The sequence below is a fragment of the Panulirus ornatus genome, chromosome 7 (genome assembly GCF_036320965.1).
Source record: "Panulirus ornatus isolate Po-2019 chromosome 7, ASM3632096v1, whole genome shotgun sequence".
NCBI lineage: Eukaryota > Metazoa > Arthropoda > Malacostraca > Decapoda > Palinuridae > Panulirus > Panulirus ornatus.
Genome location: NC_092230.1, coordinates 1,847,427 through 1,872,235, shown reverse-complemented (window position 1 = coordinate 1,872,235; position 24,809 = coordinate 1,847,427). Strand labels below are relative to the sequence as shown.

Sequence of the window (24,809 nt, the reverse complement as noted above, 5' to 3'; positions counted from 1 at the left end):
CATAGACAACGAACAGCCACAAATTCCACTGAAATCCGCAGAGCTGCACAGAAATGCTGTAACACAGCACTTGACATTCCAATAATGCTGTGGAACACGCGTCCGAATTAAGTATGAGCAAACTAACATAGCAAATACAGATAAAGGAACAATTTACAATTATGTAAATACAAATATTGAACATGTCAAGAAAGCAAGCATCTGAAGGAGTTGAACGTTACGGCAGTGGGAGAAAAAAAATGTGTAAACAAAGCAGACGATATGCCGACGTCATTACAACAACAGCGGCGCCATCTCATCGTTAATCTTCCCAACTAAAATTGATTCTAAACGTCACCTCTGAGGATCCGCAAAGACCTGTGAGAGGAGCTTCCTAACTGGATATTCTGGATGTCCCTTACGCGCCACACTCGCGGTTCCAATCTTTGTTCAAATTGATACTTTGGTGAGTTAGGCTTCAGCTTATTCCTGTAGGCGTCCAGCACATGAACCCTGGAAGTGCTTGATGTAATAAGTAGTTAAAAACGTTTCAAACAACGTCCACTACTGTGACGAGGGATCTGGTTATAACCACTTACCTGGTAATTGGTTAGCAAGAGTTATGAGGGTAACCACACTCCGTGCTTCCTCCCTTCCCAGATGCAGAGCTTCATTCAGAAGACAATGTTCATCGAACTATATCATTATTTGCATGAAGAATAAGCGGCTATAATACCAGTATCACAAACGAATATATATATATACATACATACATATATATATATATATATATATATATATATATATATATATATATATATATATATATATACATATATTCCTATGAATCCACGGGGAAGATGAAACACAATAAGTTCCCAAGTGCACTTTCGTGTAATAATCACATCATCAGGGGAGAGACAAGAGAGAAATACAACAGTCAGTTGATATACAACGAAGAGACGTAGCTAGGACGCCATTTGGTAAACATGTGATTGTCCAAGACAGACAACGAGCGTATCATAAACTTAGCATTTGGACAGGTTGTGGATAGGGAGCTGTGGTTTCGGTGCATTACACATGAGAGCTAGAGACTGATGTGAGCAGATGTGGCCTTTCTTCATTCGTTCTTAGCGCCACCTCGAAAATGAGGTATGAAAAAGATGCTTGATATCAGGTGGGTATTTAGAAGTTATGTACACAGAGGTTTTTTTGAGGTCGTGACTTATAACACAGCCGAGTCATTGTAGATGTAGTTGTGCACGAAGCAACCTGAGGACGGCGGCCATGATGTGTCCAAGGCGGACCCGTCACCACTAAGCTGCAGCTGTGTCACTCCTGCTGGTGTAGTGCACGTGGCTTGGGCACGTCCGCTGGAAAACCAAGAAACGTAAGGGAAGAGGTGGTAAAGTTGCCTGGGGATTTCCCCCACCCCCCTCCACACACACACACACACACCACTCAGGACTGGCATGATGTTCTTTGGTCCTCGTGTCGAGGGTTGCCATCGCAAATTTGCATATGCGACACCTAAGTGGCATGACGCAGAGGGTGAGGTAGCGGTGGCGTGCCTTCGTGTTATCGCGTTCTCTCTATACCTGGACGAGGTCGTAAATTCCGGGAAGAGTTGCCGGTGACTTGGTCTCGCTGTTTTGGGCCATCTTTTTTTCTATTATTATTATCATTGATGTGAACATCAACCTGTTGCTTCGTAAGTTGTTGGTCTGGGTCAGCTGCCGTTGACTTGGAGGCCTTGTCCAGGTGTTTCTCTTTCCACAGTAAACATACCCCGTGTCGGATGTGATTATTTGTATTACCAGCAGCTGCAGGGGAGGACTGGGGATCGGACACTGGGCCTAGCTCCTAGCCAGGTGACCAGATCCTTCCCTTCCAGCTCCCTGGTCGACGTCGACCAACATAATCGTGCTGGAAGTCATCACCAGACCCAAGTTCCAGTCGAATGTCTCGACCACAGAGTCTGCATCCTCAGTGCTGAATCAGGGTTGGTGGTGGTAGTGTGAGAAACGTTAGTGTGGGGAGGAGGTGGGCAGGAGTGCCGACCCGGGAGGGGTCGACTGTCTCCCCGGGGTTGGTGGTCGTGGCTGTGAGGGATGAGCACCGGTCGTTGCTCTTGATGAAATCGTCCGTAAAACCTGATCCTGAGATTCTGGTGAAATGTTTCTCATGACTGGCGGATCAGGTGACGGGGGGCGTCTTCCACACTGCCGATGCCAGTGTGAGGCGAGGCGGTGCGCGGCGCTGGAGGAAAAGGATGAAAAATGAACGTACTTGATGTGTTGGTGGATGACAGAGTCTGATATGGACGACGGAAAGGGGACCAGGGAGAACACGACGGGGGAAACAAGAATGTGATTTTCTGCGTGACATCAAATAACGATGTCATAGGCCTGAGGGCGAGGTAGTGCTTGATCTCCCTGACATCATTGTTCCTCTTAGCTTACTATGTTATCTACCTTGGGAAATATGGGTGTGTTCTCTACCGACATCAGAACAGTTAACCTGAACTTTTCATTACATGTGTTTGTCTGACTGATCGCTAAGGTTGGTTAGGTGTTCAACGATCGCTGGCAAAAAAAACAAGCCTCTGGAAGACGGTCGGTGCATCTGGTCTGGAGGCACCGGATGTTTTGCCTGGCCTGGGACGTGGTCAGTTAGGACGAATGAACAGCTGGTGTGACGGAGGAGAGGACGGTCACTCGCTGCAAGCTGACCCCGGCATAACACTTCTCATCTTGTACCCTGGGATCTCAAGTTTGTCGAGACGTCATCACGGTGTGCAGACTGGGTCAGATATAGGTTAGCACAGCTGACAGTATATGTTCCAGCGGCGAGTTAACATGGAAGACAACAGGTCTTGTGGAGCTGAAGTAAACAACCTGGTTAGGGGAACTCCTATGCGTCCATCAGGCATCGCTGGCTTCGACGGAACCGTCATGTGACACTCCAAATGTTTCCAAGCTTCAGGGATGGTGATGGCGGGCGAGGGCAAGTGGTGCTGGCTGTACGCACCTGCGTGCTGCCTAAAGATCCTCAGACCACTCGAAACACGATCCTCTGACCCCGTCTTGCGGTGGTGGAGGAGTTGTGAGGATGGCGTGAAGGTTTGACACAGGGAACAATGATCGCAGAGCTTTGATGTCTGGAGGGTGGTGGAAAGGATGCAATTCACCAGCACGGAAAGGTTTGCCAAACCCGTTCGAGTATGTTGGAGGTGGCTGAAGCATGTCTTGGTCGAAAGTCGGGGATTACTGCTGGGTAGCGCTGATGGGAAGCGGTGTGTCATCGCTTGGAGTCTTGCTATTGCCGCCGGCAGAGAGGTCGTCTACGGCCATGGCGATGATATCTGTCCTCCATGACGAGCTCCACAAGGTTGAGGGAAGTCACCTGTTCAGCTGCAGACTTTCGGCCGAGTAAGACCATGACGACGCGTGTACACCTCCATGATCGTGGTCCACACGTAGGACACCAGCAGCGTATACTCAACTTCTTCCACTGGTATCCGGAAGAATGCATCAGTTGGGTCAGTTCTGATCAGGCAGCGAACTCCCTGAACCCCAGCTTGGGGATGACGCCCGGCATGACGGACGGTGTGGGCTTGCTCGGTCTGGCCGCACACCTGGGGTCCCACACTAGATGCGTACCACCCGAGGCTCTGCGAACAAGTAGGGACGGGTTGGGCCCCAACTTCGACCTCCTCAGGACTAGGGAAAAACTTCGGCCTCCTCCAGCTCATCAGAGTGATGTTCCAGTTATCAGGATCAAGTCTATAGCTCTGGAAAGTTATTTCCGTCCATCGTGATGAGAGAGCCCATGGTGAAGCGAAGGGTTGTTGACATGTTGAACCGCCCGGGTCAATGGCAAACTAGAATTCCTCCAGGACTTTGAAAACAGAAGACCTGCCTCAGCAGTGAGAGCGAGCAGGCGATACAACGTATGACAGGGTTATAACAGTCTCTTTTCTTAGGGGTGGGCTGCACCAAGGCATCCTTCCAAATGAGATAAGGGAAACCTTGAGTTTGGAAACAAAGAGGCGATAAGAGGGCAGGATCAGAGGTATTTCGTACTTACACTCCCTCAGGATAAGAGGAGAAATGCTATCTGGTCTGAATGCCTTGAACGTATGTTGCAGGGAAGATACAGGTGCTGAGAAGAGCGGTTGTGTCAGTAGGACGGTTAGCTATTGACTGGAGACAGAAAGAAGAGGTTAAGTACGAGTTGTTGAAGACGATTTTCTTTTATGTTAGCTAAGACAGCACAGGAAACTAAGGCCCTAGTCAAGGCCACCCCATAAACGCTATATATATATATATATATATATATATATATATATATATATATATATATATATATCCTACCTGAGCCAGGTACCCATTATATCGACCTAGGGATGAATGAACAGCTGGGTTAAATGTGGACAGACTGCTGCAACCAGGATTCGAATCTATGCGCTCGACCCCAGGAGGCCCGTGAATGCGTCACGGTCAAGAACGCTAACCGCTACACCACGGAGGTCCATGTTCAGGACACAGATACAGAAGAAGAGAAGCGGGACTCTAAACTACCTGTTGTAACCTCCACTACATGGTCAGCACAGCTGGAGGCGAGGCAGTACCGATCCCAAGGGAAGTCAGTGCAACAGCTGCGCAAGGATGAACACTTAGTTCTCCTAGCGTGCCACAGTTGTCCTTTTGATGGGCGGGAAGTGGGTGGTTATGCCCGGGTGGAAGTGTTAGACATAACACTGGTTGGAGGAACCTAACTGGGGCAGGAAGAGTATATGTGCAATAATGGGAAGGTTCAGAGATACACACATGTTGAAGCAGTGATTGTCACGGCCCGAGCTGGTGATGGGTAAGGTTTGATCATTTGTTCTAGATCGACGTTACGAGGGAAAAAGAAATGGACCTCAACTCGACCAGTATCTATAGTCTTTAGTGTTGAATGATACTGTGACAAGAAACGCTTTTACAACAGGGAGTATGGTATAAGTAATGTGATAAGTGACAAAAAAGACGAAGAAATAATCGTGAGAAGAACTTGCTTACACAACAAAGCAGAAACACATTATACATTATCATGATAGACGGTTTTAATGAGTTCTTGTGATGACTCTGTTACCCCTTAATCTGCATGATGGCTAAAGTTAAGTAAACATTAAACCATAAAGTGGGTTCATATTTCCTAGACAAAAGACTTCAAAATGTAAAGGTGCGACGAATTTAACGATGTTTGTGCCTGGGTATGAGGAACAGACAGGTACGTAATCTCCTTTCTGGAGGTGGAGACAAACCCAAGGTATAAACCTGAGGGAACCTCGACGTGTTTGGCAGGCTGGGGGAAGGTTTCTTTCGTTAGCCAAGGTACCTCCAGGACCCCCAGACTGAACCCGCAGGACAAGACTTGTAAAACAGCGAGTACGAACTGGGAATCATCATTACCATGATGGATGGCTGCAAAACACTGGCACTCTCTGAGGTCCATATGAGGAGAGGAGAGATTACAATGAATATAATAACGGAAAAGAAGACAATGGGGACCAGATGGAGAACTGGGAGAAGAAATGAAGCGTATGATAACTACAATTTGATACACACGAGACCAGAGGAGAGATAATAATAAAGAGAGACGGCCATATATGTCTCTAGGGTCAGCGGGAATGATAAAGGAAACAATGACCGAAATTAAAAGGAGATTGAATTAGTTTCGGGTATATGTAACACTAAAGAAACACAGAAGAAAGATGGCATTTGATTACAAATTATGCGCCACAATAGACTATTTGCCAGCAGGCGGGACGAACCTCAGTGGGCGATTTAAATATATCTTCTGACTTAGAGAGAAAATGAACAGATTATATTCTCAGTGAGGAACAGAAAACATTTTAGGAATTTTCAGCGAAATAATGAGAAAGGGATGTCGACAGACCAGACCAAACCACTGTTGTGTTACAACCTCACTGGAGATCATGAACACGTTCTTCTGGCGCTGACGATACTGTAAGTACATATGGCTTCACTGGAACAAATCCATATAAATACATATCCAGGATCAGATGACGTCTCTTGTGGAAGGTAACAGAAGCAGCGCCATCTGCATCGTCCGATCTGAGCCAGAGGCTGGGCGAACAAAACACCTTACTCCTCCCTTCCCTTGTGAACAGCAATGCTAAATTGGAAAATGGTGCGTGCGTGCGTGCATGTGTGTGTGTGTGTGTGTGTGTGTGTGTGAGAGAGAGAGAGAGAGAGAGAGAGAGAGAGAGAGAGAGAGAGAGAGAGAGAGAGAATTTTAAAGAAATAACGCATGACACGAGATCAGGAGTGGGTAAGGCGTGGGGTCAGGATTTTGAGAATAAAAAATTATCATGGAAGACACTGGGAGAGACAGAGTGGTCAGTCTGCACAAAAGATTTGTTTTTGGAAATGAAATAAGTGAAAGATGGTGGATGAAAAATAATGGCTTGATGTACGGAGACGGTGAAAGAGAGTGAGGCGAGAACGAGAACTGAGTAAATCCTCACAGGTGGCTTATAGTCGGGAACAGACGAGAAAAAGAACATGAGAGACAAAGATACGAGCAGAGGTAAAGGAAAGGAAGCTATGTGGAAGGCTGGTTGTTACTGGAGGCAGAGTTCAGCGATAGGAAAGAAAAAGGCTGGTGTTATAGAGGCCAGAAGTTTGAGAGGTGGGGGAGGAGGTGCACCAGCAGCTGTTGCAAGATAACGACAGACAACTGGACAGATGAGAGCCACAGACAGAGGGAAACCACTGATTGTTTCAGGGAAGCAACGGTACAGCAACTATCTGAGAATCACCAATGAGAACGAAACTGAACGAGATAATGATCATGATTATGACAATAATGATGAGGTCCACAATGGTGATGGATCATGGCTGGAAATTGACAACTCTGAAGTCCAGGGAGAATGACGCAGGTCCAAGATCTGATTTCATTCCTGGAAAGGTTCCGGTAGGTTCTGCTGGAACTGACTACATGGGATACGTGGCTGGCGAAGTGCAAGAACCAACACGGTGATGCCAGTCGCTTATCCAGCCTATCTTTATGAAAATAGGAATATAAATTAAATGTGTATGAAAACCTATGGAACGGCTGCTCGAGAAGGAGTTAGATGACAGATATTCAGAATGTACGGAAATCACGAAGGGTTTAGCGCTACAACACAGAGCAAGTCTGGGAAGCATTTTGAGAGGCGTTGTCGATGATGTGGCGGTGAGGATGTTTCTAAACCTGTTAAAAGGTGTTCGACCGCATCCCCTGGGAAGAAGCATTTGGGAAGTTCTTGATACGCTGAAAAATATCAACAAAATCAGCAAATTTCTTCCAAAAGTATTATGATTGTAGATACAGTAGGAGAGGGGGGGGGGGTTACTGATACAGCAGGGTGGGGGGATCGTTAGTGATACAGTATACAGTAGGGTGGTGAGAGTGGGAGGATGTTTGAGGGTGACGCCGGCGTTACACAGGCCAATGCACCACCACTGAGACTTTTTACTTTCCACAGGAACAGGTTCCCACAGGCAAGGAAGGACAGTTTGAGGTTACAACTGAATATCTTATATATTACGTCGTACATATCACATATACCAGGTACATATTACCACAGGTCATATATGAAAGGGAGGAACCGTTGATGAAGAAAAGGTATAAAACAGATTTATTCGTGGATAAAATATATGTTGGTGATAAATCAGACTCAAAATGGTGATGCTTTGGCATACCTGAATATCACTGTAACAACTGAAAGAGTCACCGAGTCAGCTGTTTTGTTCCACATATACAGTGACAAACATTGCACTGGCAGAAGACGTCTTAATCAAGATGATCTCGTGTGATAAATAATGTAGTGATAAGATCTCCATACTTGACTCTTAAAGACAGAAAGGTCGTAACAAGAAGGAAAGATGTAAGATGGAAGCAACACCACAACACTGCTGCTCCAGGAGACAAATAGAGGAAGAACGGTCGATCCTCGAGTAGCTGGTCTTAGTTCGAAAACTATGGGAAGCAACACAATCAGACGCGTGCCTCGGGTCCAAGCCTTGGTGGCAGGGACACACATGCAGACAGCTCACGCTAACACTGTGCTCGAATGAATACCTGTAGAACAGGGAGAGAGCAGCAACATTACAGCTGGCAGCCAGAGATGGCTGGAGGTGAGACGGTGTCTGGGAAATGAGACGGAAGGCTTTTGACTCTCCACGCTCGACTATAGAGAGACGGACGAAGAACAGAGCAGCATTCTATACGATCTAGATCGAATAAATCCCTTGTAGGTAACAAATATCTGCTGACTAGCCCATACAACACTCCCAGGTTTTGGGAACCAGATTTTGTGATGTGGATTGCATTAAGTTTCCAAGACCGAGTGGAAGATATCGCTATGTCCAACACGTTTATGTTATTACAAGGTTGGATTGTGGCGTTTTAGAACTGAACAGAGGAAAACAGATTATTCTTATATACCACAGTTGACCCTGTAATAACATAAGTATATTATTACAGGGTGAACTGTGGTGTTTCGAAATTGAGCAGAGAAAGCTAGAACATTATGATATGCATATCTAGGGAGAAATTTCGTCATAGGATTAACAAATCCTGTCCAGGACGACGAAAAATTATAACTGTTGCTGACACATGATGATTACATTCACCAGGTGGTAAATCTGTGAATATAGAGCAGGTTTCAAGGGAATTCTTATGTCTGGGAGTGAAAGGTGACCTGTGCTAAGGGAAGACGAGAGATAGAAGCAGTAAAAATGAGAGAAATGCTGCCAATATGACAAGGTAACGGACGAGAAGAGGCAGTAAAAATGAGAGAAATGCTGCCAATATGACAAGGTAACGGACGAGAAGAGACAGATTGATATACAGTGATCATAAAGCGTTGCTGAATGTGACGTGAGTCACGACTAACGTACACATACGTCAGCTTCAGTGGTAAGGTCATGTCTGGAGGATGACACTAGTTAGCAACACTAGAACAATACTTGATTGTTTATCTTACGACGAGAGACAAAGTGGATGGTCGAGAACTGACTGGAGAAGAACCATCCAAAATGGATAACAAGTGGATGGTCCAGAACTAAGAGTGTAGGAGAACTACCCATACAACACGTGCTGGAGGAGGAGGAGGAGGTCAGACTCTGCCTGGAGGAGGAGTCACAGGAGGAGGTCAGACTCTGCCTGGAGGAGGAGCCACAGGAGGAGGTCAGACTCTGCCTGGAGGAGGAGTCACAGGAGGAGGTCAGACTCTGCCTGGAGGAGGAGCCACAGGAACTGGGTGGCCACTGTGACTGATAATGATGCTCGTTCAGTCCACGGACCCTCCACACACGGACCTCAGGGGACCATCTGTCATGAAGATTAGGGACCGTCTACAGACGGACCTCAGGGACTATCTGACCCTGACGATGATTATCAGGGACCCTCCAAAGACGGAGCTCTTGCGTCACAATACGCCTTTCACGATGTAGAGAAGCGTAAGCTGGTATCGACTGAGGCTCACCTGTTATAAGAGAGAAGCCATCTCCTCTCCACCACACACACGTGTCCAACTCAGGCCACTTCTCGCTTCTTCCTGGGTATATCTTCCTATATAAACCTGTATCATATCCTATGCGGCTCCTTAGTGTACTAAGGGATGTGGAATGACATGTAAACATCACTGTGCTGGAGAAGAGCGTTCCGTGGTCCGTTCCATGGGAACTGCAGCGAAGTTTTGCGATGCCTCATTTCATTATCTTTATTTTCCGACAGCGACATTTGTGAAGGCGTTTGTTGTCCACATAGACAAGATCGGACACCTGCCGAGGTGGCAAGTGGCGAATATAGTGCGTAAAGGACTGAGCGAGCAGGTGGCAGCCATGACGTCACCCAGGAATGGGGCAGGCATGACGTCACTCAAGAATCTGGCAGCCATGACGTCATGCAGCAATGGGGCAACCATGTAATTTTTCGCCTTTGTTCAGGGTTACTGAAGGCTACAAATGTTCACAGGTGGATATCTACCTACACAGTAAGACTCAACATAATGAAAAGTTTCGTCTTGAAATGATAAAACATGGAACGTGCTGTAAAGGAACACCAAGACATTATTAGATATCATTAATCTGTTTTATTAGATGATAAAAAGTCTGGTAATCATCTTTGCTGCTGACTATTATTAATAGCATCACTTATGTTACCAGTTACGCCAAACCTAATAAACAACTCAGTTAACACAAGGATAAGTCGTTTATGATGATGGAACTGAATAACAAAGTCAATGTGAAAAAACATAAGAAAATATATTGATGACCTGATCTCTATTTAAGACATGACTGAGTCATTTGTAATGAACAAGTACGACTGTGTGCCAATGGTGTATCCCCAGTACACAGATGATGATTTTCAACATGTTCGGTGTGAGGGAGGAACGCTGAGTGAGACAGAACAACGTTAAGCAAGTTAGAACAATGTTCAGAGAGAGATAGAAGCGTTCGCCAGTACGTCAAGATCTGTTCTTAAGCCTCTACTGCTACAAAGTGTATTTTCTTAAACATTAAAATTCCTGGCGCTGACTCATTGGCCCGGGAAACGGCGATCAAGCACGAAAACAAAGAAAAAGTATCGCGAAACGTAAGTATTTCCTTCACTATATCTTAAAGTTGCACAACCATAGTGTACTAGTGACGTATGTTGTGAATGGTTGGAGATGCATCGAGGCCCAGGCTTGAAATAAAATCATCCATGCTATATGACCATGGTTGTGTGTCATTATAGTTATATACACGACTCCCATGGCCCAGGGTGGGTGGAGGGTTGTAGGCATTCATGATGTTTACGGATATTACCCCTGAATGGTACGCCCTCCCTCGGCCTCGCCTCTCACTAACCAAACAGCACCACACCCTCGTCACCAAGTCCACACGTAACATAGTTCATGAATGGATAGGAAGATCCACTCCTTCAAGATAAAGATATACCAGGTTATCTTAAAGAATTCTTCCCAAACATGATCTTGTACAGACAAACTTTTCTCATATCTTATCGTAATCTCCTAATGCTTCTGTAGGAGCTAAGAATATCCTTAAGGGTCGTGTCAAAGGCCGACTAATGGTACCCGAAGGTCGTAAAGTCGTGTTCATGGGTCGTACCGTCATGCTCAATGTCGTACAGTCGTGCTCAAGGGTCGTACCGTCGTGTTCAAGGGTCGTACAGTCGTGCTCAAGGGTTGTACCATCGTGTTCAAGGGTCGTACCGTAGTACGCACTTGGTACAAATGTATCAGATGGACGTGAAGTTCTTCGACATAAAGACGTGTTCATGATGATAACTGTCATGAACACGCAGCCTGTGGACGACCTGGTAAATATGTACCAGATACATGAGGTATGACCCAACGTCATTATCCACCTAAGATGGGCAGGTTCTCTGATTAAATGACTTTACAGAATTTAGGTTCCATAGAACTCACTAGTTTACACAGACATTAAGTTCCATAGACCTCTGTGTCTGGCATTTCCTGAACTTTAACTCTGACAACCTAGAGAGACGCACGTCCTCTGTGGCTTCACCAAAACTTGTGTTCAAAAGTAAACAAAATCAACAAAAGCCGTCAACCTTGGAGCTGCGGGAGGTTGTGAACATCCTCGGTGGGAGGGAGGGGGCGCCAGGTTGAAGGCTTCCGAGAAAGACATCTCCACCTACCAGTACCACTCCGAGGAGGCCGTCTCCCTCTGCCAGTCCTTCGCCTGAGGCATCCCTCAAGGCACACATATAGGGGTCCTTGCGTTTCCTTAGCCTTATAAATAATGACCTGCGGGATGCACCTGATGACAACAGCTCTTCTAACCAAATAAGGCCTTCAGAACACCCCCTAACAGCCTTAACAACCTCCACAACTGAATCACTGCTCACTGCCACCCATGTCATGATCAACCCAACCCAGACCGTAGTTATATGCACTTTAGTCTCCCTTCCATCCCCGTCCCATCCCCCTACTGTCTCACAAGCATCCAACCCCCTCTAGGTTGTCTAGTTGAAAATGTTTTGAAAATTGTCAGTTATTGGCAATTGTCACCCCAGTGTTTGCACAGATTATCCGATTATATCATTCTCCCTCTATATATAACCCCAATGCGTGTATCCAGTGCATCTTAAAAGTACATTTCCAACCCTTAGTTGAATTTCATTCAATATAAAGTTAATGATAATCATTATTATCTTCATGACACCAACACGCTGCCCTTTAACTTTACAGCTACATCATAGCCGAGACAATTCATACTGTAGATGAACGAGATAAAGTCACAGAAAACTTAAATCAAAGGTAAAGCATATATCATACTTCATGTGTAATGTTCATAAGTAAATGAACTCGAGTGTGCAAAGTATAAGAGTATCCGTGAAAATAGAAAACTTATTTCTGAATGGCAAATAAAAACAGAAAACGGAGTTTATGTCGGGGTGACTAATGCACACGGTGAAAGGATCATCAAAATCCATAGAATTCAAAGAGGAATGTAGAACCATGCGAATGATAAGGGTCTGACGGAAGATATTTGGCAGAGTTGATCACAATAACTGTATTATATGTCAAGTGGCTGAACTAGGGCGAAAAAACAATGAGTTCAGGGGCGTGTTAGGTATAATACAGCCAACAATGTCATACTTTATCTGAAAAAAACCTGGATTAATTCATTCTCTTTATTCCTGTTCATGAATCGAGGGTAGATGCGAATAAGAAATCGGAAGTTCATTTCCAGATTTTCATCCTCACTGAATTTTATCTATATTTTGAAGTTACTTCTACCGAAGAAATGTATGACGATTCATGGTCCCACCTACCTAATAAAACACTGGTTACCGAGGCAACAACACTTGGTTACAAAAAACTCTGCTTCAACTATAAACTAAGATCAGTGTGAGAGACAGTCTTCAAGTAAACTAACTATGCCTTCCCGTCTTCAGATGAGATTCATGTTCTAAATGTAAACAAATGGTTCAACGATGAAATATTATTGATCGAATTGGGAAGTCTGTTAATACAGAGGGTTGGTTATATACGGTAACACCAGGTAAAGTTTCCTGTACTTCCCTTATACTGTAAGTCAAGAAAATTGGTGAATATGACAGCTTTCCTTATCATAATTTATACAATATCATAAGGCCAGGGCGTAGGGGGTAAACTAAAGGTGTTCATCTGGTCTTTGCATCTTAATAAATCAGACAATATATAAAATACAGACAGTTGTAGCGGTGGCGAACTAAAGGGAAATATGGTCGTATTTTTCACAGAGAAAATAAAGGAGGGGTGGGGGGGGGATATAAATTTATTACATTCAGTAACACTGATGACGTGTGATGTTCTCTATGTGTGATGCGTGTTCACTGATAACATGAAAGATATCTCCATGATCTCAAGATTTTGATTAACAACAAATCTAATTTTAGATGACAGATGGCTTAGACATTGAAAGTCTTGGGTTTGTGTAGGACAAGTCTAATATCAACATACATGAAGCAGTGGCTTATTAAGTCTGGGTTTTAAATTCGCTCGAGATCTTGTCGTCTGCCACATGTTGTGGTGGACTGTTCCATCCACATACAATTCTGGGGTTGAGGCAATCATGTTTCGTCTGTAAGTGTGGAGATCCCATCATATATACACTGTGTTGCTTCTTAAAGACAGACTTTGATGCTTTGAATAAGACCCGACCATCAATTTTTACTTTACCTATTAACTGTATATCTTTAGCAGATGTCACTTCCACTCTCCTCTTTCCCAATAACTACAGCTTCAAGATCTATAACTTTTCGTAGATTCTATTTTGTCACACGATAACAACAATGGTGGCTCTAAAGGTAGACATAATATCCTTCTTGTCGGATGGTGACCAAGACTATACACACAGGTGAATGTTTTACACAACATCCCGATTTCTTTCGTATCTCTGGATGAATCTGCATCAGTACAGATGTTATACCATTTATACAAATAGAATCTAGTCCCAACATCCATCTTGCTCATTATACACATCAAGTTGTCAACACCAACGAAATGACATATGTTACAATGTTGTGAGTAACGAATCAAAGAATGGTTCGGAAAGTGTGCAAGAACTAATACGAAATAACTAAGCTCATTGTTCCTCACTGTTATAGGATGGGAGTCGAACTGAGAAACAAGTCAACTAAGAAACACATTATGATGATTTGATATAGGAAAATGAGTCTGGTTTCGATCTCAGAAGAACACAAGAGAGAAACATCAGCAGATAGGATTCATCTGAGATGACGGCTGCCTACTCTACCCATGTAGAAAAACAGACAGACGGCTAACGATTAACTTCATAAAACAAGACATTACGTGTCATATCATCGCTCACAGTTATCCCAGCCATGTATTGAAGGCACTTCCCTAAACGCTGCCAGGTGTCTCAATAAGTGTAGAGTTCCTTAATCACCAACAGATTTCATTTACAGTAACTTGTGATATAGTCCTTCTCTGTCTGCCAGGAAGGTGAGCGTAGAACGCTAAGGCGATGTGCATTTGTTTCTCCTTGGCTCTCGTTTTCTGTTGGTGTGATCGTCTATAGCGCGAGGAGCGTGAGGGGGGTGACCTGGGGCCGCGGCAGTCAGTGCTGTTTCAGGAGTTGGTGGGAGTGTTCGAACATCCAGCTCCGGCTTCATAACACGTGTACAATGAAAGCCTTAGATCATTTTTGCACTGTAAAAAATTACGCGTGGATTCTGCTCTTCTGTCTGGCTGTGTCTGGTGAGTGTACCCTCGTGAACCATCTCTTGTGCTATATTGAATAAAACACATTTTGCATTTTGTGCTAAAGATGTATCCTTTACAGAATATAAGGATGTTTTAGCCCTTTAAAAATGGTGGACGACAACTTTGAGGTGAGCGCCTCTACGGAGCCTCTCCTTAGGGCACAGTTGTCACAACAGTGGTTTTGGATTATGAGGATGAGCTGGGTGAAGAGTGTAGGGGGCTGGGAGCAGCGTGGTGTGTAGGCTGGCCGCCGCTACACCAACTATTGATTAGGAAACGCCCCGGACGAGGAGGGTGGACGGGGAATCCCGGGACACGGAGGCCTTCTCCATCACTGGCTATGGGGGAAACAAGGGCGACACAAGACCATCTTGGGATGCTTTCCGGCGCCATAAAAGTACCTTAGATTCTGTAGCTACGCTTGAACACGTGTGTTGTTGTGGTGGACTGAGGGCTTAAAACACAACATTAAAACCATATTTGATGTCCAGCATCCAAACAATCGACGCTCCGCCATGCTGTATGCCTTAGGCCTCAAAGTTTTCGAATGTTTCCTTTGTGTTTTGACGCTCAACTGCCCGTCAGCTGCAGGAGGCGCGCCGCGTTCTGATTGCGTTTCGTCATCGACGTTTTACAAAAACTTACGCAACTTTTTTTGTGAATGAAAAGTTGAATTATGGGAACTTAAGGTACGGTATAGGCCACATATAAACTCTATATATCACCATATCAAGTCTACCAGTGATGAGTTTTAAGGGAAAACTGTCTGGTATTGGTAATTATCAATGTCTTTCTCTTTACAGGGAACTTAAACTGTAAACGTAACGCGACGTGTACAGAGCATGTTCCGTAGAGAGCAACAGGGGTCATGGTAACACCTCTGGCTGGCTACAGGTGACGCCGCCTGAGGTACTGGCTTATGGTAAATGAATAGCAAGGGAGCAGAGGGTACAGTACGGTACACTTGACACCTTGAGCATGCCGGTACGATACGACCCTTGGGTATAATGGCATCATCATACTCAATGTTTGTGCCTTCGTGATCAAGGATCGTACCGTCGTGATCAAGGGTCGTACCGTCGTGATCAAGGGTCGTACCGTCGTGATCAAGGATCGTACCGTCGTGATCAAGGGTCGTACCGTCGTGATCAAGGATCGTACCGTCGTGATCAAGGACCGTACCGCCGTGATCAAGGATCGTACCGTCGTGATCAAGGATCGTACCGTCGTGATTAAGGATCGTACCGTTGTACATTAGGGATTGTACCGTCGAGGTCAAGGATCGTACCGTCAAGATGAAGGAGTAAATAACACTGCTTCTACGACATTGCTACCCAGGTAGAGAGCGGAGGTTCCTGTCTTCATCCTTCATCAAGTATGGTGGCCAGGACTGTGTAACGTTTTCTGAGCGTTGTAATAAGTCTAAAGAGAAAACGAAAGACACTCCGTATTGTGTGTGCCGCTTCATGATTCACATTTCCTGGTAGGTGTTACCGGACTCCGTCTGCCTGTGGCGTCGTCTGTTGAGGACAGGGAACACAGTCTCGTCGAAGAACTTTTCAGGCCATAATTTCCCTGCTACTGGAAGGAGTGTAGCTTGGGCATGCAGGAGCTCCTGGAAGATGGAGCCTGGAGTGACTCCAGGACCCTCACAAGAAGGATTTCCCAGGATAATTACAAATGAAAAGATGAATATTCAGGTATCATGTCCAGCATTGCTTCTGTATGCAGCTGGACACAGGTCTGGGCGTCCTACGTCATTACTCATCATTCCAGGGTCTTTTTCTCCTTGTACTTTCGGTAATGGCTTGTTGAACGTTATACACTCATGTTTGATATCTATAATGAGCCAGGACAATATTTTGGACTTGCATACGATGCAGTACACATGCCATTCCCTTGACCACTGCGTCAATTGGTCTAAAGTCACTTTGAAGCATTCATCATTTCTTCCTTTCGTTATTTTACGTCCGGCAAATCTTTTTCAATTCCACAAGTGAGTCCCGTCTGCAGGTCATTGTTATTGATTACCTAAAACACTATAGGTCCCAGGACTGAGCCTTGGGTACTCCAGTCGTCATGTGAAGCCAATCAGATCTTTCTCCCACTCAATACTTCTCGTTGTTTCCCATCATAGAACCAGTCTACTGTCTAGGTTTATACTTGATTTCCTGACACGTGGGCTTTGCTTTTGACCTGCCTTGTATGTGCTGCTTTGCTAAAAGTTCTTTGTAAGTGTAAGTGTATGATATCTGAGGGTATTTCTTATAGATCAATTATATACTTGTGACTCAAGAAGTATTTTTTGAATTCATAAGATACAAGATTTTATGATGGACTCCATGTTGATGGTTAGTCAGACCCCTTCGTTGACGCTCAAACGTCATGTTGATATGGTAGTCAGTAGTTCATTATATTCTCACAATATAAAGATTTCATTCTTGCTTCTTATTTCCATCATTTTACAAAACATTTTGATAACATGAGCCGCAGTTTTTGTACCGTGTTCTTGTTCATTGGTGTTAGATTCACAAGCTTGAAGTCATTCGCTGATTTCCTGGTCGTGGTCTTTCTTGACTGTGTTGAGAACTGTATTTGTCGCCTTAGTTCGTTCAGGATCTGGGAAGAATGTCATCAGGATCATTCGTCTTGCTTGGGTTGAATTCTTCTGGATGGTTTAGGTACTTCGTTGGCTTAGATGTTATACTATCAAAATTTCTCACGATCAGCGTTGCTGGAAATACGGTTTGTGCTTCTGGTTGGCTGGGGGTGTGGGAGGAGGGACTTGGCTAGAGTGGGTTGGGGGTAGGGGCGGCTAGGGTAGAGTGAAGGGGAGGGTAAGGGGGCTAGGGTGAGGGTAGGGGGAGAAACACAATAACGACCCTAGGGATGATATCTGCTGAGGGGGGGGGGGGGTTATATATATCGACCTTCCCCCCCGCCTGGCGTGTCCTTCACATAATGTGGTAATTACGACAGCTGACCTGCCCAGCCCCCCTCCCCTCCAGGGCCCCAGCCACGCCCTCCAGCACAGCGCACGTGGAAGGGTTATGACATGAGGACTCATAACTCATGCCTGTACACTATGGTCAGAGATGATGATGAACCCTTGGCCATGACGGCACGACCCTTGAGGTTCGCAAGGACTCGAGTCCCACTCGGAGCAGAAGAGAGCACACATACAGACTCAGTTGCTACAAAGCAACGTGATTCGGTTCAGTGAACCACAAACCACCTTAAAGACAAACGACCCATCAGTCTTTTTGCCATACAGTAACTCCTCCTATGTTACACATGAGCAGGTCTCACCACAGCACATCGTGAGGGGCCACTGAGAACATGACCATGGACTCTGCCCTCAGGATCAGACTCCTGCAACTCGGTCTTTGAATTGCGACAGACCTCTGGCACGAGCACTGGCCATCCTCCGGAAACAGTCCGGACCCCAGCATGATTTCAGAATTCTTGAAACCGAGTCACAAAACTCCATTCCAAAAGAGCTGGAATGAGAACAATTAGAAAACACAACAGACTAATAACGCTCAAAATCACACGATCAAAATGTTCGACAGTCGGTGAATGTAGTTTGAACGACTTTACGGAATCTACATAAACCTCGACAACCTACATAAACCTCGACAGCCTACATAAACCTCGACAACCTACACAACAGAGGTGGAAGACCTTGCCTCCGTCAGTAGCCTGACGACGACTATAAGGCTGCAGGAAGCTCTGAGAGAAAAGCAAATCCTTGATGTGATGCACACAGACTTTGCAGAAGTCTTTGATGAATGTGTCGGTGTTGTCATACCACAATGTGCGCTACGATAGGAATAACAGGTAAAGTGGGAAATCGGATATACAACTTCTTGCGTAACATCACAACCCGTAGTTGTAAACCAGGCAGTTTCCACCACGTCCAAGGTGAACAGCTCTGTTCCGTAAGGAAGTGAACCAGTACCTGTCCCGTTTCTCATTCTCAAAATGTGACTGGCGCAAAGATCAACCACAGGTTCATATCATTCTCTGGATATGTGCAAGAATAGTAATCTTGTTCGTGACAGACTTATAAAACGACAGATTTAAATAAAGTCTTTCGGTTGGACACAGATGATAATCTTTAATTATGGTGAAAAGTTTCAACTTCCCCTTCATAGGGTGAGGTGATATGATAAAAGAAAATACAGAATATCAGACACACGAACGTAGTAATATCTCGGAAGGCTAGTGTAAAAGGTTTGATGACCTTACCTTCAGAGAACATAATAGAGCAACAATTGCCTCTTCCGAAATGATAGGAGGGTGGATCTTGCGGATCTTCAAGATAAGGGTGGAATAACCAGCTATGACATTCTTCAAGGCTCACGAATAAAAGAATACTGTTATGTACTTACAACACTTTGCAAGGCGGGCGAAAATTGCAAAGATAATGTATGAGAGATCTCTCACAGAACACACTGATACTAACATGTGAACCAGGGCATGTGAAGCGGCCTGCTTATGGATAGCGAGCTGTGGTTTCGGTGTATTATACATGACAGCTAGAGAGTGAGTGTGAGCGGATGCGGCCTTTCTTCTTTTGTTCTTGGCACTACCTTGCTACCGCGGAAAACTATGGAGTATATATATATATATATATATATATATATATATATATATATATATATATATATATATATATGTAAAATCTATGTAATGATATTGTAATCATTAAACAAAGAATAGTAAAATCGTACACATCAACTGCTGAAAACGGAACACCATTGATTATAGGAAAATGATGACATATCGACACATGTCTTGGGGTAACTAGGAGAGAGAGAGAGAGAGAGAGAGAGAGAGAGAGAGAGAGAGAGAGAGAGAGAGAGAGAGAGAGAGAGAGAGAGAGAGACTAGGAGAGAGAGAGAGAGAGAGAGAGAGAGAGAGAGAGAGAGAGAGAGAGAGAGAGAGAGAGCTCTGGATTCTTGTTAGTCAGTCATAATGATAAAATAGTTATGTGAATGTGTGTGTGTGTGTGTGTGTGTGTGTGTGTGTGTGTGTGGGCTTCTAATGACTGACCTAGGTTCATAACCTCTACAATTCTGTGAAAAAGTCCACCCCCCCCCCCCCCCCCATCCACAGAATAAGTGGAAATGGGTATAAAATCCTGGTGAGTCCCCATTGAAAAGCAGTTCCTGGTCAGTCCCCATTGATAAGAGGGAACCAAGTGGTTCCTCAATTTCTTCCTCGTTGGGCGTCCGTCGTGATTTAACTGGGGTCGGGAACCGGTCCTACCGGTTATCTTGGCCGGGGACCAGCGCCCTCTTCCCCTAGTCTCCACACCCACTCACCCACCACTCTCACTCTCACACTAGTTCACACTCGCTACTCTCACCTCACCGCCCGACCCCAGCAACCGAGCAACAGGTGAGGGAGCGGACGGACTCGACCGCGCGGGCTTGCTGATCGACATGTGTCGTGTTCCCACTTGCAGTCGTCCTCCTCCCATCTGCAGTCGTCCTCCTCCCACCTGCAGTCCTCCTCCTCCCATCTGCAGTCGTCCTCCTCCCACCTGCAGTCGTCCTCCTCCCATCTAGAGATGTCCTCCTCCCACCTGCAGTCGTCCTCCTCCCATCTAGAGATGTCCTCCTCCCACCTGCAGTCGTCCTCCTCCCATCTGCAGTCGTCCTCCTCCCACCTGCAGTCGTCCTCCTCCCACCTGCAGTCGTCCTCCTCCCACCTGCAGTCGTCCTCCTCCCATCTGCAGTCTTCCTCCTCCCATCTGCAGTCTTCCTCCTCCCATCTGCAGTCTTCCTCCTCCAGTCTTCAGTCGTCCTCCTCCCATCTGGAGATGTCCTCCTCCCATCTGCAGTCCTCTTCCTCCCATCTACAGTCGTCCTCCTCCCATCTGCAGTCCTCTTCCTCCCATCTACAGTCGTCCTCCTCCAATCTGGCGTTGTCCTCCTCCCATCTGGAATCCTCCTCCTGACTGTCAAACCCACCTGGCGATCTGGGGTCTGGATCCTTCCTCCTGGTGGTCTGGATCCTGCCTCCTGGTGGTCTGGATCCTGCCTCCTGGTGGTCTGGATCCTGCCTCCTGGTGGTCTGGATCCTGCCTCCTGGTGGTCTGGATCCTTCCTCCTCGGGGTCTGGATCCTGCCTCCTGGTGGTCTGGATCCTGCCACCTGGTGGTCTGGTCTCAGCGTGTCCTGGAACCTCCAGGACATCCACTTCTTGACAGGGATCCTGGGGCTGTAACCAAGGATCCCAACGTCCTGTGGCTCCTCTGACAAGACTGTGTTCTCCTCAACTGATGGAGATAACAGCTTTGCCAAAGGTCCTTTTTCACTCGAGGTGACTAAAAGGGAAGGGAGCGGGCGGCTGGAAATCCTCCCCTCCCGTTTTACTTTTTCCAAAAGAAGGAACAGAGAAGGGGGCCGAGTAAGGATATTCCCTCTAAGCCTCAGTCCCCAGTTCTTAACGCTACCTCGCTAACGCGGGAAATGGCGAATACGTATGAAAAATAGGAATAATAAATAATTATAATAACGATGATGAAAATAATGATAATATAATAATGATAATGATAATAATAATAACAATAATAATAATAATAATAATAATAATAATAATAATAATAATAATGAAAGTGGTGAGGCAGTGATCTATGATATAATATTCAGAATAAAGCCAGCAATGTCTGCCTCGTGAGAGATAGAGACGTAAAAAGATATCTTCGATAACAAATGATTTCTAACAAGGCAGAGAAGTGTTGAATCCTGGTAAGGCTTGCTGACGTTCATGATGACAAGGGTGATCTAAGGCACAGTTAACGACGCTAGGAGAGCAATGAGGGATCCAGTATGACTCATAGAAATTATGATGAAAAAACCCGGAAAGTCTGGCTGAGGAAATGGTAAGCAAACACTACATAAGAATGACGTCCGCCATCACACCGGCTCATCATCATAAACACCTTGAGTGGCCAGACTGGCATATCCAGCACCATCTTATCCACACCCAACATGGACTTGAATTCCAACGACGACCCCTGATCCTCCTGAGCCCGGCGATCTTCATGATCTCATTCCTCACCCTCATTCAGTCAGGCACCTCAGCATCCGCGACCGAGTGAGGAACTGATCTCCCTGCGTCCTCAGCCTATCAGAACATAGTCGAAAGCTGATCTGTGATCAATATTCTGACTGAAGTTCTCTGATGGTCATTCAGTCGCTCGTATCTAATGTGCATCCAGCTTCCATGGTTGCTGGAACACTGGAGTGAGGACTGTATAGAGATGCAAGACAATGTGTGTTTAAGGTGTCACGTTACTGTTGCTGCAGCGAGGTGAGGTGAACGTTGGCGGATGTTGGGATGGGTGAGGGATGAAGCTGATGCCGGGACACAATCCCAGGGAGGAGGTATGCTGCTGGGGAGGTGAGTGGCAGGGGTACACGGGTAGTGGTTCAGGGTCCTTGATAAAGTTAAGGTGTGAGGAAGAACAGTTTATCTTTATAACATAAGCTTCAGTTACGAGTGCTTTGCTTCAGCAAGACCATGTCCCCGAGTGAGACATAAAATGTGGCTAAAGAAAAACACACAGGAATCTCTCATAACTGAATGAAAACACTTAATCTTTAATGAGTATTAAGGTCATGATTAGACATGAGAAGGTCAAGAGTTCCACGGCTTAGGGGTGTAAGTAAAGAAACAAACATCACATAACAGCGGTCCACCTTTCGGTTGCCAACGGCCTCACAGTAACGAGTAATCACGTGACGTGGTCTAGCTCATGGCGAACCCCTCTGGAGTAGAGTTGTAAATAATACATGTGAAAAGAAGGAAACAGAACCTTGTCTCTTTCTTTTTCTTGTTCCTTAAACCTCTATATTTCATTCAAGTACCGGCCTAGATGTGGACTTTTGTACATGACTGGAGCCTCCAACTTTTAAAAAATAAATCAGTTCATTGTTTAATCGGTTTTAACTCTTTTGAAGACAATAACCTTTGTCGTATCAGCAACACTCCCACATTACTCATGGGCAGGCTTGGCTATTTGAGTCAACTGGGTTTTCCCGAAATAAATCAGACGTTACGATGATAAGTTTACCAAGTGAAGTGCAGGGATGAGTTATAAAGGCGTCACAGGGTACCTTGATGGCGTGTGGGGTTCAGTAGCCGGGAGAGATTCCCTAAACCAGCCATCAAACTCTTAATCATCGTCACCGTGATCCTGTACACGTACAGTCCCGTGTATTATCCGGTGGTCATTACGTAGGCCCGTTGCTCAGTGCTGGAACCAGCATAGTTCCCACAACTCCTCCTCGCTGATGTGGGTAGTTGTCAACTTGAGTCGATGGTGTTATGAGGGAGAGGCACAACAGGTCGACCGACCCCCTCACGAGCAAGAGGCGAGTGATGCAACAACCGCATACCATCAGCCGCGCTCGAGGGGCCGGTAATATTGCTGTTGATACGAAGCTGGCGGAGCCTCGCCCTTTAAGGTGAGGTGTGTGTGTGTGTGTGTGTGTGTGTGTGTGTGTGTGTGTGTGTGTTGTGACGCTCGGGAAATGCTCTGCGTTGTGTCGAGTGGCCGCCTGTTGACCCTGGCTGGCCACTTGACCCCATCAGAGTGCCGTGATCAGCCCCCTCGGGCTCGGCCATATCAACCCTCGAGTGTGGATGAACGGCAGTCTTAAACCCCTCGAGTAGATGACCTGTTTACCTCATGACAGATGACTCTCACCCATACGTGTCCTCGTCCTGTGGCTCGTAGCGACGGCCGACAGGTCTTCTAAGTGTAGCAAACTAGACCGTACGATAGCCGTCTCGTGTTTCCCAGACTCTCTCATGTTTCTCGTGTAGATTTTTATCCACCACAATCTGATCATGACACCTCTATCTACCAATCATATATCTATCTACCTATTCATCTACATCTATATGGATAGATAGATATACCTGTAGATACAAGGACATGCATTACAAAAAAAAATTTCGATTCTTGTTTTATTGATTACTGTGTCAGGTATGTGAGGAGAGCAGTGGTTGCAGGTGGGCAGGATGCTAGTGGGAGGTGATAGGTGGTGGGTTATCAGGATGCAGGAGGGGGAATTGAGTAGGTGGGAGATACGTGGTGGGCAGATGCTCTTAAAGGGAGGGGGTAGGGAGTGGATATTGGGGGCGGGGAGCGTGGGTGGGCTAAGAGTAGGGTGTTCTGTAGGATGAGGGCGAGTGGGTGGGCGTGGGGAAGAAGGATTGCATGGGGGTGTTACATCCTGGGAGGGTTGGAGGGGGAGGCGTCCTACATGACTGTCATCCCCAGGAGCAGAGGTGTCATGCAGGCTCACACTGCCAGTGGCGGTACACCTTGTACTCTCACCATCACCACACGTACTACCACTTCCACCACACCGCACCACTGGTATTGCCACCACAACACACCACTGGTACTGCCACCACACCGCACCACTGGTACCGATACTACAGCAGGTTACATAAGGGAAATGTACATGACTCATGTACTGCATTTGTACATAAGGTCTACACAGCTCAGGGGCGGTGGCAAGTTATGGAGACACAGTCAAAAAGTCTTCAGAGTTAATTGTCAGTAACCACAAAGCTGTAGTGTGTGGAGGTCAGTTGCTTTTACCATGCGTGAGTGTGTGTGTGTTGATCAGGTTGCAGGAACACAGTCTGCACTTGCAAAGTCCAGAATCATGAACGGTTTCTTCCAGGCTGGCCTACACGTACCTGTACCTCAGGTGTATTAATGTCTGTCACAGCATCACACTGTCTACTACGGTTCCTGCTCAAGTGGGCAATTTTCCACAGTATTCTAAAAATGGCCACATCATCATCACGCCCCTGTGAGTGGGTCTTCACGTACGCTGCTCAAACAAAGTCTTAGGAAAACAAACACTCCCGAGATTTTCCCTTTCACGATAACTTAAAACTGTCCAAGTTAAAGTATGTTTGTGAGCAGGAAGGTATGGGCCTCTGAGGCTGGCTAGTGGAGAAAAAGTAAGGTAAACAAACATTCTCCGTG

General features: G+C 45.8%; 2 protein-coding genes across 3 annotated transcripts in view; one reads left to right on the top strand and one right to left on the bottom strand.

Annotated features, from left to right (window-relative positions):
- LOC139749365 (uncharacterized) overlaps positions 1-24,809 on the bottom strand; it is a 492,874-nt gene that overhangs the window by 377,036 nt on the left and 91,029 nt on the right. The gene's annotated exons all lie outside the window — the stretch shown is intronic.
- The window catches only part of LOC139749366 (uncharacterized), a 64,693-nt gene continuing 54,519 nt past the window's right edge, over positions 14,636-24,809 (top strand). Inside the window, exon 1 of the mRNA XM_071663132.1 lies at positions 14,636-14,776. Within this exon, the coding sequence (XP_071519233.1) occupies positions 14,704-14,776 (73 nt within the window). The 5' untranslated portion in view covers positions 14,636-14,703. The remainder of the gene's footprint in view (positions 14,777-24,809) is intronic.